The sequence below is a fragment of the Sceloporus occidentalis genome, unplaced genomic scaffold, assembly GCF_023333645.1.
Source record: "Sceloporus occidentalis isolate IW3139 unplaced genomic scaffold, rSceOcc1.0.p SCAF_53, whole genome shotgun sequence".
In the NCBI taxonomy this organism is placed as follows: Eukaryota; Metazoa; Chordata; class Lepidosauria; order Squamata; family Phrynosomatidae; genus Sceloporus; species Sceloporus occidentalis.
This window is the reverse complement of record NW_028317033.1, coordinates 1,517,547-1,533,544: the sequence shown is the minus strand read 5'-3', so window position 1 is coordinate 1,533,544 and position 15,998 is coordinate 1,517,547. Positions and strand designations below refer to the sequence as shown.

General features: G+C 40.2%; 1 protein-coding gene across 1 annotated transcript; it reads right to left on the bottom strand.

Moving 5' to 3' along the window:
* Positions 1–219: 219 nt before the first annotated feature.
* LOC149288169 (angiomotin-like protein 2) lies at positions 220–13,745 on the bottom strand. Its single transcript, XM_089491952.1, has 10 exons — positions 13,057–13,745; positions 11,547–11,700; positions 10,549–10,693; positions 10,084–10,176; positions 8,381–8,676; positions 7,988–8,283; positions 7,148–7,338; positions 6,885–7,037; positions 5,286–5,320; positions 220–408 (listed from the first exon to the last, which is right to left on the bottom strand). The coding sequence occupies exons 1-10, from the start codon at positions 13,743–13,745 to the stop codon at positions 220–222; spliced, it is 2,241 nt and encodes a 746-aa protein (XP_089348078.1).
* Positions 13,746–15,998: the final 2,253 nt, after the last annotated feature.

Genomic DNA, 15,998 nt, shown 5'->3' with positions numbered 1-15,998 from the left:
TCAGTCATCATCATTATCATGGGGTAACTGGCTAGATATGTTTTTTTTTAAAAAAATGATTATTTTTTATATTCAAATTATTGCCTTAAATTATACAGTGCAATAAGCCTAATGTTCTATAGGAAATGTATGTATTTCTGATGTATTTCTATGGGGTGCTACACAATGTTTAGAGCACGCAAAAGCTATGTTGTGCCTAGTTCCCCCTTTTCCTTTACATTACACCGAAATATCTCCATCGTCATCTACAGAGTGATGTAGAATAACTTCATCATAAACCTTGGCTAGAGTAGGTCGGGAATCCACCCTCCGTGTATAGAACATAATCTGGATCAGGATCGGCAGATAATCTTTCTTGGCACTTAAAGGCCAGTAGCCCGATAAATCACAAGCATGCTGACGGATATACTTTGTGTAGGTTAAAGGAGATCCTCTAATCATTTCAGAGCCCACCGGTGGGTCACCTCATTTCTGTCCTGTAGACACAACATGTAATAGGTTTATAATTAAAAATGTGATGTCCTTGAGAAAATATTGCGGGGATGCCCATACCAACCATAGCCAAGTTATTCTTCTCCCATGTGAGCTAAAGGAAAAATTGGAGGTACACAACTATCCAGTCAGTGTTTTAATTTATCCAACACTAAAAGAATGATAAGGTTATGTGTGATTTATGGGAAGTAACTCCAGGTAACCACGGTTGCCACAGGTAACTACAGTTAGCTCTGTTTACATTCTGTCCTGCGTCACAAAATCTCGTTCCTTTCACAGTGATTCATCTGCATTTTTATAAAATCGAAGGACAGATGGATGTCCTAGGTAAGTTCAGTAGGTGTTATTAAAAATAGAACCAGACAGAAGCATCCAGCTGTAGTTTCACAAACAGAATGCGCTTCTTGCGTGCTTCAAAGGCTATTTATGGTGCGCATTCCTAGGGTAACGCACTACTTCAGTATGAAGAGGGCCTTGGAACGTGAAGTCATTCATGCAGCACATACAGATAATTCCTCCTTAAATTAATCTTTGGTGACAGCTGCTACTGTCAGATCGGCCCATTGCCTTTAAAAAAAACCCCTGAGCTAATTTCTCTACCATCTAAGAAGCTAGGTATTCCCCCTAAATAGGCCACAAACACTAAAATTGAGGACCAGGTGGCCCAATATCTGATGTGGACTGGGTAACTTTTGCTTAAATTGCACAAATGCATTCTCCAAACTGGAATAACTCTCAGGCTTTTATAGACTATAATCCCCAGCTGGCTTTTTATTTGCATGAAGTATGTATAGGTCTTCAAGAATTTATTATTATTTATCACAAATATTTAGGAACAGTTGACTTACTTTGCCAATTTTACATGTATCCTTGGATGGAAACACCGACCTTGGCATAAGATATAAGATCCCTGCTAGAAACTTTCGGGGAAACTATCTTCCAATACAAACCCACCAAAGTTAATGGACAAAGGCAGATACTGCCATTACATTCCCAGGCCATTGGCTAGACTTGACTGAATTCTGATGGTCCTTCCCTGATTGTTCGGCTGGTGAATATTAAGGTCACTAATAAGACTTTTCCCAGGACTGTGGTATATAGTATACGGCTAATGAACAATGCACCAGAAGGATGTGGCCTAGCAAAGAGTAGGACAATTCAGGACTGGTCATGGGCTTCCATGCCCACATGTGACAGAAGAAATGCTCTAGCAGGCTTGTAGCAATGGTGGAAATAGCAGAACTCTTGATCCAGTCTTGATCAAGAAAAGGAGATCATATAATGGACTACCACTGTATGATTGTCACATAGCCAAACATGTTCTCTGAATTCAGACATAAACATGGAGAGTGCAACCATTGCCCGCACCCACGTGGCTCAACAAGATGAAGTTGGTTGACTCCTGTCACAAACTTTTAGCCATGTTCCTGACAACATAACACCGGTTTTCTTACAATCACTTGCCCTATAACCTATGAGTGCGTTATGGTATAACGCAATCCCCTTTTTTTCATGGTTATTCCTTTGGCCGTGTCCCTCACTTTTTATATAACATAACAGGCGCTTATCCCAGTGAGCTGCTGTTCTAATAACATATTAACAGTAAAGTCTATTAATAACTAATCCCTGCTCTGTGTGTGGTTATAATACACGAACATCACGTTTGGTCTAATTAAAGCGAGCGTTTTCTAGGGTTTGGAGGGTGGTGAGGATTCCCTTGATGAATGTTAAATTAATTTGAGAATGGATACACAGAGATAGCTGTAAAAGCAAACGCCTACCACTGAAGAATTAGGCCAGAAATAGAGCAAGAACGAGAATAAAAAGGAAGAGAGACAGACAAGTGAAATAAAGATTTGGCAGACAGGGAAGGGCACTCAGTGGAATGAGTAAACACATCTCTGCATATTTGTTCACTAATAGCTCTTTTGATTATGAAAGGCTGGAATTTTTTTTTGTTTTTCATCTATTTTTCAGCTGCTCATACAGAGGAGGGGGTTTGTGAGTTAAGAGCGTCTCTATATCCACATATCTTTACTTTTTTTATCTACAATAAATCCTTTGAGCCAAATAAAATTAATAATGTATTACATTAACAATAAAGATTATGCTTGGATCCTAAGCAGTCCGTAACCACAGTGCAAGCTAAAAGCAAATGTATAAAACCATTTCTGTAAATTAGAACAAATGCGGTATACTTAGACATGATCATTAATTTGGATATTCCATTTGTATATACTATAAAATAATTTTGTAAATGCTCTGTACTTGACAACAGAGGACATCTTGGCGCAGGGCCGGCCCTACCATGGAGCAGAGTGGGGCACTTTGCCGTCCCAAGCGCCTTTTTTTTTTTTTAAGCGGAGGAGAGAGAGGGGCACCCGCTCGGCGCCCCTCTCTCTCCTCTGCGAGCCCTCCCCTCTAGCTCGGTCTCGGTGCCGGCTTGTAATGCTGAGCGCCGGAATATGACGTAATTTCCGCGCTCAGCAGTAAAGCAGCGCGCCGTGGCAGAGCAGGGAGACTCGCCGCAGGACTGCTGAAAGGTAAGTGAAGTACAACGGGGGGGGGGTAGATAATGACCCCCGGCGTCGGGGGGGGGTAGATAATGACCCCGTTTTTAAACTTCCTCCCAGGCGGCATTATGTCTTGGGCCAGCCCTGTCTTGGTGGATTTATAAGACAAATAGTAAAAATATGTATTTGTAGGACTTGAAATTAGTTTTTTTTAATCATAAAATAGTGAGATTTACATTCAGGTATTTTGATTGCACATCTTCCTTGCAACAATAGATTGTGGATATCAGCGTATTAGGGAACACATAGAGAACATATAGAGTGGGGAAATGTTACATTTATATTAAATGTGCATGTATTGTATATATGTAATGTATTGTTTCTACTATTTAGGACAGCTATCTTATGTGAAAATACTTAGAATTTTTGATAATCAAATATAACATCCACCTAAGCTTTTAATCCTTGTATTGTATGTGCAATTCTTCTCTATTAACCCCGCTTCTCCGCCATTATTTCATAGACTCCGGGTCCAACGTAACATGTCTTGATACCATCGATAAGAAAATTTTCTTTTTCTGTCATTTGACTGATGAAATATCCCCCAAATTTTTATTGCCCCCGAAATAATGCAAGTCTTGTATGTATGCCCGCAAGTAACATTGTTTAATACAAATGGGAATACAAAGGGTCATATTTAGTGTTTGATGAAGATTATACCTATATATATATATATTTGCTAACTGAAATGCATTAAAGTGCAGGTTTTCAAGGCTTCTTGAATCTTCAGGAGTTGCTATTTGACATCACAGCGGATCCAGCCAACTTTGTTTAAGCAACTATATAATAGTTTGGATGGTTACTGATGAAGCCTGAACAAAAATGTAAAAAAGGATAGTGGGAGAATGTAATGGACTATCTGGTTGAATGTGTAGCGTTTATTCATGTGAAACCCTACAAGGAGGTCATATGGTATTAAACATCACAATCCAACCCATAAATGTAGTAAAGACGATCATCACTCAAATATATTTTTATCTCAAATTTATTTTTGTATTTAAAATAACAACAGTCTGGACTGCAACAGCAGGACCAGGTGGCATCAAGGCAGCATATAATATAGCAGAATAATATTAATAAAAACAGCCACGCTTACATTTTTTAAATACTTTCGATAACTTAAATTCACTCACAAAAAAAAAAATAAAAATCAGATTCATACATCTTTGGAATACTACTCAGACTTTCACAGCGCAGAGATGTAGAAATAAAAATACCAAAAATATATATTATATTTGTAACCCTTTCATTTGTCAGAGGGAAGACACCACAAACCCCTCTGTCATGATTAGGATTAGGGAAACGAGGAACGTTTTTTGTTGGTTTAAAAAAAAAAAAAAAGTTTTTGTATTAACGTAATGCAATATTTAGTTGATTTAAATTTTGTAAACAACGTACAAGTATCCATTTGAAGATGTAACCGCCGTTGACCTGCAACAGCAGCTAAATAAGAGCGTGAAGAGCAAAAGGAGAGAATATAAAATAAATACAAAATACATGTTTGGGTGGGAGTTGCAATCGAATATTCGGTTCTTTTTTTTTTTCATTTTCTTCTTTTTTTCTTTTACTACTGATATGGCTCTCAGGAAATACCGAACTTTCACTAAGACATGAAAAACTCTAAGAGCTTAATACACGAGGCAGCCAAAGGGCCTGTAATGTACAAATGCCCTTGTGAGATTTAACCATTATCGACACGAAAGTCTGGATATATCTCAGCTACATAAATACGGAGACACAGAATTATAAAAATGAACACAGAAATATTTACAAGAAAAATACTTGGGCCATGCATCTGGTAACTTTTAACCTCTTCCACGCATTTGTTTTTGCAGTTTTTATTTAGCAGCAAAAGGAAGGGGCGTCCGACGTTCCAAATCAAATATTGAAGTACTTCCTGCTTCCATATCTGTTATGGGTAGACCTGAATAAAAGGCGAGCTGAATTTGAGTATCAGCTGTCCCATGTGCTTGATGGTCTTAAACAAGAGCTTCTCAGTCAAAGTCCACGCCAGTGGACAATACTATTTCAGCCCCTCGATGTCGCAAATCGTAGCTCCGAATGTCTATCTCCAGCTCAAAAACACATTGCTGCATAAGGACTGGATTCTTTGCTTGTAGCCATTATTTCAACCACAGCTATGTCAAATTCACCAAAAAAAAAACACCTTCTGCTTTGGACAATAATCCAGTGAGTGGAAACTTAGATAAGAATCTCTACCATTTCCGAAATGTTGGAATTTATGCTTGATGTTTCTGTAAGATAAAATAAATTGAGATTATTAGAAAAGTTATCACGAAAGCAGGACATATACAAAAGAAAATGCCTATGGTGTAAGCCAGTTGTGTTTTTTCTTAAAGTTAATACAAATTTAAATATATTTAGTAATTTTATTCCTTAAAACCTGAAGTTAATATCAGACATACCATTTGTATGAACTTTACATGACAGGGTAGGTATAAAATCCACCACATTCCCGTTTCTCATGTAAGCGATACATTCTTTAATATCTGAGATGCCAACATAGAAAAAAGTAATATTCATTCCCATTCACTGAATACTCTGCATAAATTGGCTGCATCACTGGAAAAGGCACTGATATTCACACAAAAGCTGCATCACAGCTGATTCACTCTCGATCCAGGTTATGATTAAGTATGTAAGTGATGAGGAAGCCAACGTGATCAATGGCAAAGATTCTCAATACAAAGTGGAAGCCATAATAAGCATGGACATGGGATATTTTTATTGTGGGCTGGCAAAAATGTCTGGGATGAACAGAATGCTAAAACAAACACACAACAAAACCAAGATCGAATGCGTAAAGTGGGAAGGAAAATGGGCAGACAAGATGGGACATCGGGTTCTATAGTTCTGTGAAGAAATAGTTTGTGTCACCAACACAATGTGACACATCCTGGGCAGTTGTGTGCTCTTTTGGGCTGTGGGGTCAGAATATTTTAAACGATGGGTCACGCTGGCCTATTTTGATCGCCTGCCTCAACGCATGAGGGGGTGTAAGTTTTAAAGGGAGGGCATTCCATACATGCCTGTGGCTTTGGATGGCCAGCAGATACATAGCGTCTTAGCAGAGCAAAACAAGTGGTGAGGTTACAACTCCGAGGCTGAGTTAGCAGAGCGCACAAGGTGTGATGCACAGAGCCGGGGGGACAGTATCACATGTACCATCACACCGACACGGGGATTACTGGGCTATTCACAGAAACCAGAAGGCTTTTGATATATGTAACAAAATGACTACTCTTGCGTTGTTGTAGTGATAACTGGGATTCTTTAGTATTGCTGGAAAGAATCCTTACAGCGCAAGCCACTGGAAATCTGGGCTCTGTGGAGGCTGATTCTAGATGGGGTTTTTCAGGCATTTCCCCCCCCTATCAAACATCAGCTTCACTCCCCCTCCTCCTCCAGTCTTTTGGCCTCACACCTGCATTCTGTTCCCAGCTGCATAGCTGACATTCATTGGGATTAGTCATCACCAAGGGAGGCCAAGCCTTGGCAGGGATTGTGAGAGGAGAAAGCTTTCAGCTATGCAGGGCTCGGCCAGGGCTCAGTCTGGGGGAGGGGAGTGCAGCTTCTACAGAAATTGTCCCTGGTTAGATATTAGACCCAAGAAAAAGCTCTTCTGTCTAATAAATGGTAGTATTTTATTAGAACAGCTGAAAAAGATCAGTGGTCAGACTTGTGATGATGGTCTTTGCAGATACATACTCAATGCAAAGTAAAGAATTGTCTAGTCTTTTCATCACTTAGGGGGGCCACATCTCTGTTATATATGTAAGATTTATCAATGGGACTCACCGATTGAAGGTGCTGTGTTTCTTTCACCAAGGTTTTCGGGTAACGTTGTTTGCTGTGCTCCACACTCTGTTTGGGTGCACCCATCTTTACTCCCGTGTTTGGAGTGAACAGGCACAAGGGCCACGCAGGATAACTGTTCATTTGATTTAAAGGCTACAAAAAAAAGAAGACCCTATGTAAGAATGGATTGTGTTCAACGTTCCTTGTAGAAATGGAAAATGTTACGGCTCAGAGACAGATTATCTAATATCTGGAGCACTTACTAGTTGTACCAGCGGTGGTGGTGGTGGTGGTTGCTTGTTCAGTTGAGGCTGGATTTTGGCTTATCGTGGAAAGCGTGAAAATAGAAGGAACAGATTTGGCAGGTCGGAGAGGGCCTTGGTGAGGTTTCCTTTGCTGTAGAACCTTGATCACTGCATCTTTCTCCAATATTTGAGCATGGAGAGCTTTGATTCTAGAAAAGAAAATAAGTACATGAAAAGATCAATCAGCTAATGGACTTGGAGAAGCCAGAGCAAACAAACCACTATATGGATAAGTATAATGCAGATGTGTGGACATGGGGGGGGGGGGTTTCTAAAACATCAAACGCAACAGCTTCTATATAATGCTATACTATAACTAGACAAGCCTACTGTTTGGAATTTATACAAATAAACAGACATCAAAGGAGTTAATTTCTGAATTTTTTGGTGCTCTGAACAAACAGAAGGAGACCTGCCAAGATCTCATTTCTCATCCCTTGGGAATATTATTTTTGTGTCAATCAAACAATGAGCAAAGCCGTCGTTTTGTCTCAACACGAGCATGAGAAAAAGTTACTGGAGATGTAACCTGTTAACATTGTTATTTTTTTTTATTTTTAACTATTGTGGTTATACTACTTATTTTTATTTGCTATAAATCACACATGTTGGAAAACTCATAAAAGATCTTGGGTAAAAACCAGAAAAAATAATTTCTTCCTTTACAATTTGCTAAAAAATGATAAACAGTACAGTGGAGAACCTGAACAATGTAGTAGCTGATGGTCTTGAAGACATCTAATGTAGAAGCACTTACAGGATACAAATATTGTTGGATATAAGCAGTCTGATCCTTACCTATTTTCCATCTCTTGGTGCCTGTGGCTGACCATCAGTAAGTCCTCATTGAAACTATTGTTTGGTGAGTGACGAGGTGAGTGGTTGATGATCGTTGTGTCACGCTGGGCAGCAGCAGTAGCGGCTGCATCCATTGCGAACTGCCGCATAGTGCGTTCCTCAAGATACTTCTGTTCCCACTTGGTCATGTCGGCCTCAAGAGCCAGTATCCGCTCTTCCTTCTCCCGCAGCTGTTCAGAGAGTACGGAGACAGAGAGTTCTGGGGAAAGGTTTCCACTCTGTGCCATTGGTTGCCTCTGTTTTGAAAAAAAAAAAGATTGAGGTAAAACCTGTTCCTCTGCATTGCTTAATTAGTCCGTAATCAACATAATAGTCCTCTCAAATGTCCCTTACCTGCTGAGACCTTAATATCTTCAGTTCCTGCTCCAGTCGTGTTCGTAGACGGAGCTCAAGTTGCTCCCTCTTCTCACAGGCAGCCTGGAGTTGACTTAAAGCTTGTTGTAACCTCTCCACCTTTTCCACATATGCCCGTTTCTTCCTTAGCTCATCTTCGTTGCGTGCTGCTCTTGCCTGTGCGTTGCTCAGAGCTTGTTCGAGCAGCTCTGCTCTTCGCCGCTGATCCTCATTGGCACTGCGCAGAAGGCTGACCTCTCTTTCTAGTTTCTCCCTCTGCTGTTGTTGTTCACGACCTGTATTGAAAAATCAATCCATATAATTTAGAGAATTGTGATGAACATAGGCTTGATTGTTGGAGTACATTCTACTTCTGTAATTCTATGTTGATCACTAAACCATAAACTACTATACTGGGTCTTCTGCCAAGGCTTTGGTAGTGGCCTTGAATTCAGAAGTCCCAGATGGTTGTGTTCAGTAGGTAGATAGAAAACACTTAAGCTTACTCGTAATTGATTCAATTTACTTTTAAACCAGATCAGTAACCATGGAAATGCAGGGCTGTATGAAGAGGATGGTAATTCGTTTGAGCAGAACAAAGGGAATACTTCAGAGTCAGACTATCAGGTAAACTTGACAGTTTCTGCAACGTTCCATGAGAAGGCTAAGCAAACACATAGGTTCTCAGGCTTGGAACTGTCTGATAGCAGCTACAGGATGTATGTCCTAGATAGACCAGTTCTTGATCATAGCATTCTCAACCTCAAGGTTAAAGTGCATATGATGGCTTGAGTGTCCCTTTGAAATAATATTTATTTTGCAAGTCTAAAGGAATACCCTGCACTCTTTTATAAGGGCAGTTAAAGTTAGTACCAATCTATCTCACACTTCAGAGCCTTTTGATTTAACTGATTACATCAATTAGATGGCACTGTAAACAGTATTAAAATGCAAGCTTAAATTTGCGTTTCTTGGGTAGCTGTTGGAAAGCACATTCTTATTCCCAAGCCACATCCTGTTAACCCATTAAACACAGGATGGCTGGGTGATTTTACATGTTTGCAGAGTAGGGGGTGGGGAAAGATCAGCCACTGGAATTCCAAGAATTCAGATCACATTGAAGTTTGTTTGCCCGAGCAACTCAATGTTTTTCTTAAGGAAGAAGCAAAAACATTTAACAAACTCCGATTCTGTATACTTTAAAGGTGGCTTTGCAATTCTAATGCAGCCAGACATACTTTAACCAAAAATTCCTTAACGGAATAACAAGTTTGAAGCGGAAGCTCAGATGGCAAATTGGCCATATATAAAAAAAAAAAAGGACACACTGTTTTGGGTTGGGAAATTTCTATTGCATTCTTCTTTTAACGGCAGGTAGGCTTCCAAACACATAAAAAATACAACAATGCCATTTCGGCAAAGACATGAACTCTGTGTTTGTACAATTGAATGTTACAAGATACCCCATGCTGCAAATGTATTTATATGTACATCAAAGCCTATTCTAATATAGAGCTCACCGCTCAGTATGTTCCCTTTGAGCAGGGGTGTCTGTACCTGTGGCTTTTGTGCTTCAGCAAGTTTCATTAGCATTTATTTAAAGACACCATTTGAAATAATACATTGAAGTTTTTTGGGTTTTTTTCTGGCAGGCAGTAAACTAGCCAAGTTTAATATGCGCACAAAGTGATGGAAGAACTTACATTGAGCGATCAGCTTAGACACGGCTCCTTGGCTGTCTTCTCTTTGCTCTAAACTCTTAATCGCCAACTGTTTGTTAGCCGACTCTAACCGCTCTATGCAAAGAAATAATGGAAAACCAGTAAGTCAAAAGGGAAACAACAAAACAATTTGGCACTAAATGTGACATCACTATTTAGAGTTAAAACTAGCCCTTAATGTCAAAAGTGAACACCGATGTTTATAGAGATTTCAGCAAAAACACATAGACCAGACATAAAGGCTAATCAGCTTTGTAAGGACTTCTAAGAGGTTCTTTGTCTCTCCTTTAGTACTACTGTTAGCCTTTCTTTGTATGTGGCTCTTTAAGGTCTTGATGCTTTGTCTAGTCGGTAAAGCCTAATATCCATTGTAGGGAGCTAATGGTGATTGACAGGTTACACACTGCAGTACCATGTCGAAATTCCTTTTTTTGTTAGTTCCCTTACCTCTTAGATCCCGGTTAAAGTCCTGCATTCTTCTCATCTCTCCTTCCATTTTGGTCCTCATGGCACTCTCAAGGGACTCGCGTTTGCCCGATGCCTTCATGAGACTTTCATAGGCTTCAGAGATGCGTTGGATTTCTGTTTCCAACTAAAAACAAGTAGACACGTCAATAACCAATATCCAAATTAAACTAAAAGGTAATAAATTAAAGAACATAAAATCTTTTGTGCCGTATTGAAGAAGCAAGGATTTACTATTTATAACTATAAAATATTGAGTCTGGAATATATTTTTATAAGAAGCCTCATGTAACAACTAACATTTTGGCTTCAGAAATAACCACATTCCTAGACGCAAAAGAATGCCAATGACCAATTTTAAAAAAAAATTATGTAAAAAAACCCCCCCAGTAATTATTCTTGTCGATTTTATGCCACCTGCCTGTCTGGATTACACATTTGCTAAGGGGCTGGACCCCCCCTTCCTTTCTCTTTACAGCTGAAGCCTTCCAAACACAGGCACCTTTTCATCCACACACAATGGCTCATTTATGCCTCATCAGGTCAGCTCAAGCAGAACATAAAATTCAAGCAACTGTCAGCAGCCCTCAACTCTACGTGTGCCTCGAACAAATGGCTCATGGCTGCCCCATTGTGCAGGGATCTCTTGCAGCTGTTAAAGGGGAGAAGATACAGAAGGGGGCGGTGGGCTGAAGAAAGTGAAAGGGTTTTGGATGACAAAGCAAAACAAAGGGGTAGACACCCTAAGTCTCCCTCTACCCTCCATGGCCAGCTGGGTAGACGGCCACAAAGACCTGCTTGTTGTTGAGTCCATGGAAGCAGGGTAATGGCTTTAGGGTCTGTTCTACACAGAAACAGCAGCTGAAGGACAATTCACACTGTTTGATACGGATACATTTTAACATTGTTGTTGCCAAACAGACAAGAATGCATTGCTCGGCTAATTGGACAATATTTGGCTATATCATTATAAATCATACCTTCTGGATTTTGACAGCTTTCTCGCTGTAAGTCTCAAGCTCCCTTCGTAACTTTTCGTTTTCTCGCAGAAGAGCATCCATTTGAGCCATATGTGTTTCAGCTCTATTATATGATGTCATGGGACCATAGTTGAGGTTCTGATCCTGCATTGGCCTGTAGGAAATATAAACGCGGATATAACGGTAAATAAGCTTTCCTAAAACAGAGCGAGCACTTTATTTCCTAAACATATATTCCGTTCTGCCTGCGCATAACAAATAACTTTAAAATCAATTATCAAGCGTATATATCCATACATTATGTGTATATACTAGTTCATTTTGAAAAGGTCTGCAATTATGTATTTGCGGGGATATAATATGCAGAGTTATGGTTGATCACACCCATTCGCTACCTTTGGAAGGTTAAGCCAGAACTCGAAAAACCAAATCTCCAGCTTTAGGACTGACTTGCACAGTCTTGTACAAACTATGTTATGGCACAATTCCCACAGAAATCCCCTCTCCCAAAAATGACACTTCTTTCTAAAATGGCTCAGTCAATATCATTTACCAACTGCATTCTATACGCATACATTTAGGCAATGTCCATAATGGAAAGCGTAACTCAACACTTTAAGCTTCTTCTGTTACTTGAAGATATAAAACACCATAAATAGATGACGAGATTGAAAGTACAAAAGGTTCAGATAAAGAATATTTAGACCGGAGCTGTAAAGATTGTTTTGAAAATACCATTGCAATGTCGAATCTATATACGAATGCCTGGAAGGAAGGGTGAGGGCTGTAAAAATGTAATGTTTCAGAATAAAGTCTGAATAATAGATCTTCCTTTCTTTGGCCAATAGTTGGCACTCTAGGAATTCAAAATGGTCGTTAAATTGACTTGGTATTTCCGCTGGTCGTCCTAAAACCTTTTGCTGCCAGAAGGACTTTAGAATTTAACAAGAGGGCAAATTCTTTCATTGTGAGGCCGAGCCTGGTCCATAGCTATTATCTGCTATCCTTCCAAATGCAGCAACTTCCTGTCTCCTTTTATCTCTTCCTGTCTGAACAATAAAGAATAGTAGAGACCCCACCAGCCCAGTGTTTATTGTGCTAGAAAACCTACATGACAGAGACGACGGCGTTAAAGGGATTGTTTCTTTATTTGATGACGCAATTAATATTGTTTTACTACGTGAATATAACACATATCTGCTCTATTCTCCGTGCACCGACGCTAGGCTGCAGTCAACAATGCTAATGATGTCTTCCTGCCTCTTTTAAATGTCAGAGCTGCCCCCCCCCCAGTTCCTGCCTGTTTTTATATCAGAGTGAGGAGAGTTTATAAAACCAACAATAAATGTTTGAGAATAAAAAGTGTTTAAGAAAAAAAACATAGCACATAATATGAAGTATTCCTACCAGTAAAGGCCTGAAAGCAAAGTCCACCATCCCAAATACACAACGCAAAGCTACTAAACCAGTGGAACATTCCAACCAATATGTATCTCCAAATTAAACTCACCGGATGTCGGACTGGTGGTACAGAGGAAGATTCTCAGAATAGTGCCTTTGTTCAGGAACGTACCCATTGACATTCTGTTCCGGGTGGCTGTAGTTTGGGTACTCAGGAGGAGCTGATCTATAGTTAACGCCATCATATTGGCCATGCGCTACTGATAGCTGGTAGTGCCTCGAGAGCTGAGGGAAGCTATGAGAGGAGCTCATGAGGTTTTGTGGCTTGGCACCATTACGTTCCAGAGACATCTGCAGCAGACGCTCACTCAAAGACCTAACATGACCATGCTTAAGCTCCTTGAGTGACTGGTCCTGTCGGTGAGCACCATGCTCCAACTGCTGGCTGTTCTGAGCTGCATAGTACTGAGAAAGAGCAGCCTTGGCTTCTTCATAAGTTGGAAGCTCCTCACCCTTATGTTGAAGTTCATGCGCTTTGTACATGGGGTTTTCCAAGTAGAAATGGTCAGTGTGATGTTCCTGACCTTGTGGTTCTTGCCTTGCTGAAGGAGCCATTTGCATTTCCTCTTGTTCAAGGCTCTCAATAGATGACCTGGGACTACCATTGCCACCTCCACCTCGCAAAGCCTGTTGCTGGATGGCTAATAATGTGCGGTTCTCACTGAGATTGCCATATCTGAGCTGCTCCTGAATCAGGCGATGCAGAACTGTTCCAGACGAGTCCTCTGCTGTCCTCATCCTTGCTCACACCAAGAAAATCCCACCACAAAAAATTAAGACTGATAAAACGTTTTCCTTAAAAAAACAAAAACGTATAATCCGTTCCCCAAAAGTTATCTTGACCTACGGAACTGTTGCCAAAGCCTGCAGAAAAGAAAGAAAATGTTTGAAATATATTCAAAGTGACAGCAATAGCGTACATATATTCTGTATACTAAATATGGCAATGTTCTTCTAGAAAAAAAATCTCCCTGAAAAAACCCAAAACATTCCATTCAAATGCATATAGTAGGAGTCTTCTCAGAAAAGATAAAAAGCCAGGTTAAAGCACACAAAAGTACATTTGTTGTAACATACATGTCAATAGATAACATCAGAGACTTCCTAGGACATTGCTGGAGGCCGGAATGCAGAACCCAGCGGGATTCTAATTGTCTCTGATTATTTTGACCTGCATACCAAAAGGACTGACCTTAGTGTTAAATTCTTGTGGTTCTTCAAAAAACAAAAACAAAAAAACAACAAATTTATTTAAAAAAAAAAAAAAAAAGTATATTAGCAACTTGTTCAATAATGTCAACCTTCTCCGTCCTGTTATGCGGAATGTTTCGAAATGCTGAAGCTATCACTCAGATTCGGACTCTGAGACCAGAGGCTGGAGAGAGAGAAGGGTAGAAGAAAGGAATTCTCCCTCTCTTTCTTATTCGGCTAAAGCCCAGTATCTCTGGTATGCCCCCCTGCTGGCTTCGCTCCCTTCATTTCTTGGCATTCCTCTCGAATTCCAGATCTCCTCTAGTTTAAGGTGAACAGTCAAAGCCAGCGCAGTGTGTTTAGGTCTGCTAAACAGCGAAAAGACTCCCCCCAAAGTACGGGACTATTTATACTTTGGACATTGTCGGCTCGGGGGTTTGCGGGCTGAGTGCCCACTTGGCATCATGATGGCTAGACCCACTTCTATGTCCTACCTACATGCTGCAGCGTATCACGCTTTACGTCTACATACATGGAACATGGGAAATAAACGAGTCTTTCCTACCCTCGTAAACCACATAACCTTATACATAGCTAAGAAGTGACATCACCGGAGCTTTTGTGTTGCAACTGACATTCTTTGTGAATTGCGGCCCTGCCACAACCTTCCAAATGCCTGTTTTCAAACCAAGAACAATAAACTGAAATAGTGTGTGGATTCCTAAGCCATTGCTAGGGTGACCAAACACCTGCAGCCCCCGCTTATCTACCCCATGAGGAATGCATTGTGATTAACCCTTTCCTGACACTGTAAACAATACAGAAGCACTATGTCCCAATAGCACATACAGCCCGTGTCCCTTACATGTCCTTAATACCCCGTCACCCAGTACAGTGCAACAACACAACCTGAAACCCCTGCCTGTGTGTTAATACCCGACACAATGTATCAATGTGTTCATTCCTTCAATAAATAAAACACAATAATGATTCACTGATCATCACAAAGACAAAGATTCCTGTGTATATTTAGAGCTATGCGGATCATTCCTCCATTAAATATAATAAAATAAAAATGATAAAAATATATACATTTAAAGCATGGACTTTATGTACTGGTCACAGAGACAAATAATAATACATAACATACACAATGATACAAATCATACAGCACATATGAAGAAACATACACACACATACATATAATTATTATTATTACTACTACTATTATAATAATGTATTTATTTTACATGAATATTACATATCTATATAATGTGTGAGTGTATTTATATATATATATATATATATGTTATATATATGCATATTATATATCTCGATCGATATATCTATATAATGAGCGCATAGTCACAAAGCATTTCCAGCCCATGCCGCACACTGTAACACACAATAGACATAATGCAGTGCACACGTACGTGCCACAATGTGTGTACACAGACACAGAACAAGGCACATCACTAGATTATATGGCAAATATATAAGCGCTGTGCTGACACTGGGTTACGCTGGTGTACCCAGCACTGTGCAGTGAGAGCGGACACTCACCAGACCATAGCAGATGTGAGGGCAGCAGGCTTATTCAGTATCCTTAGCACGGAGCTCGCTGCTTGCAGTGTGAGATCGCTGAGCGGACTGTCTCTCCCGCAGTCTCGCAGCCCGACTGCCTCTATAACTTCGCTATGTCAGGAATGTGAGAGTTTCATGCTCCCCCTGGGATGAGCGCTAACCACACATAACCTTTCTCCCGCCCCGCCTCTCTCGCCTCCCGCCCCGCCTCTGTCT

Coding starts and splice junctions, on each gene's coding strand:
- LOC149288169 (XM_089491952.1), bottom strand. CDS start 13,745: ATGAGGACAGCAGAGGACTCGTCTGGAACAGTTCTGCATCGCCTGATT. Junction 8,677..10,083: donor GTCTAAGCTGATCGCTCAAT/GTAAGTTCTTCC, acceptor TTTTCAATACAG/GTCGTGAACAACAACAGCAG. Junction 5,321..6,884: donor AAACACAGCACCTTCAATCG/GTGAGTCCCATT, acceptor TTTATCTTACAG/AAACATCAAGCATAAATTCC.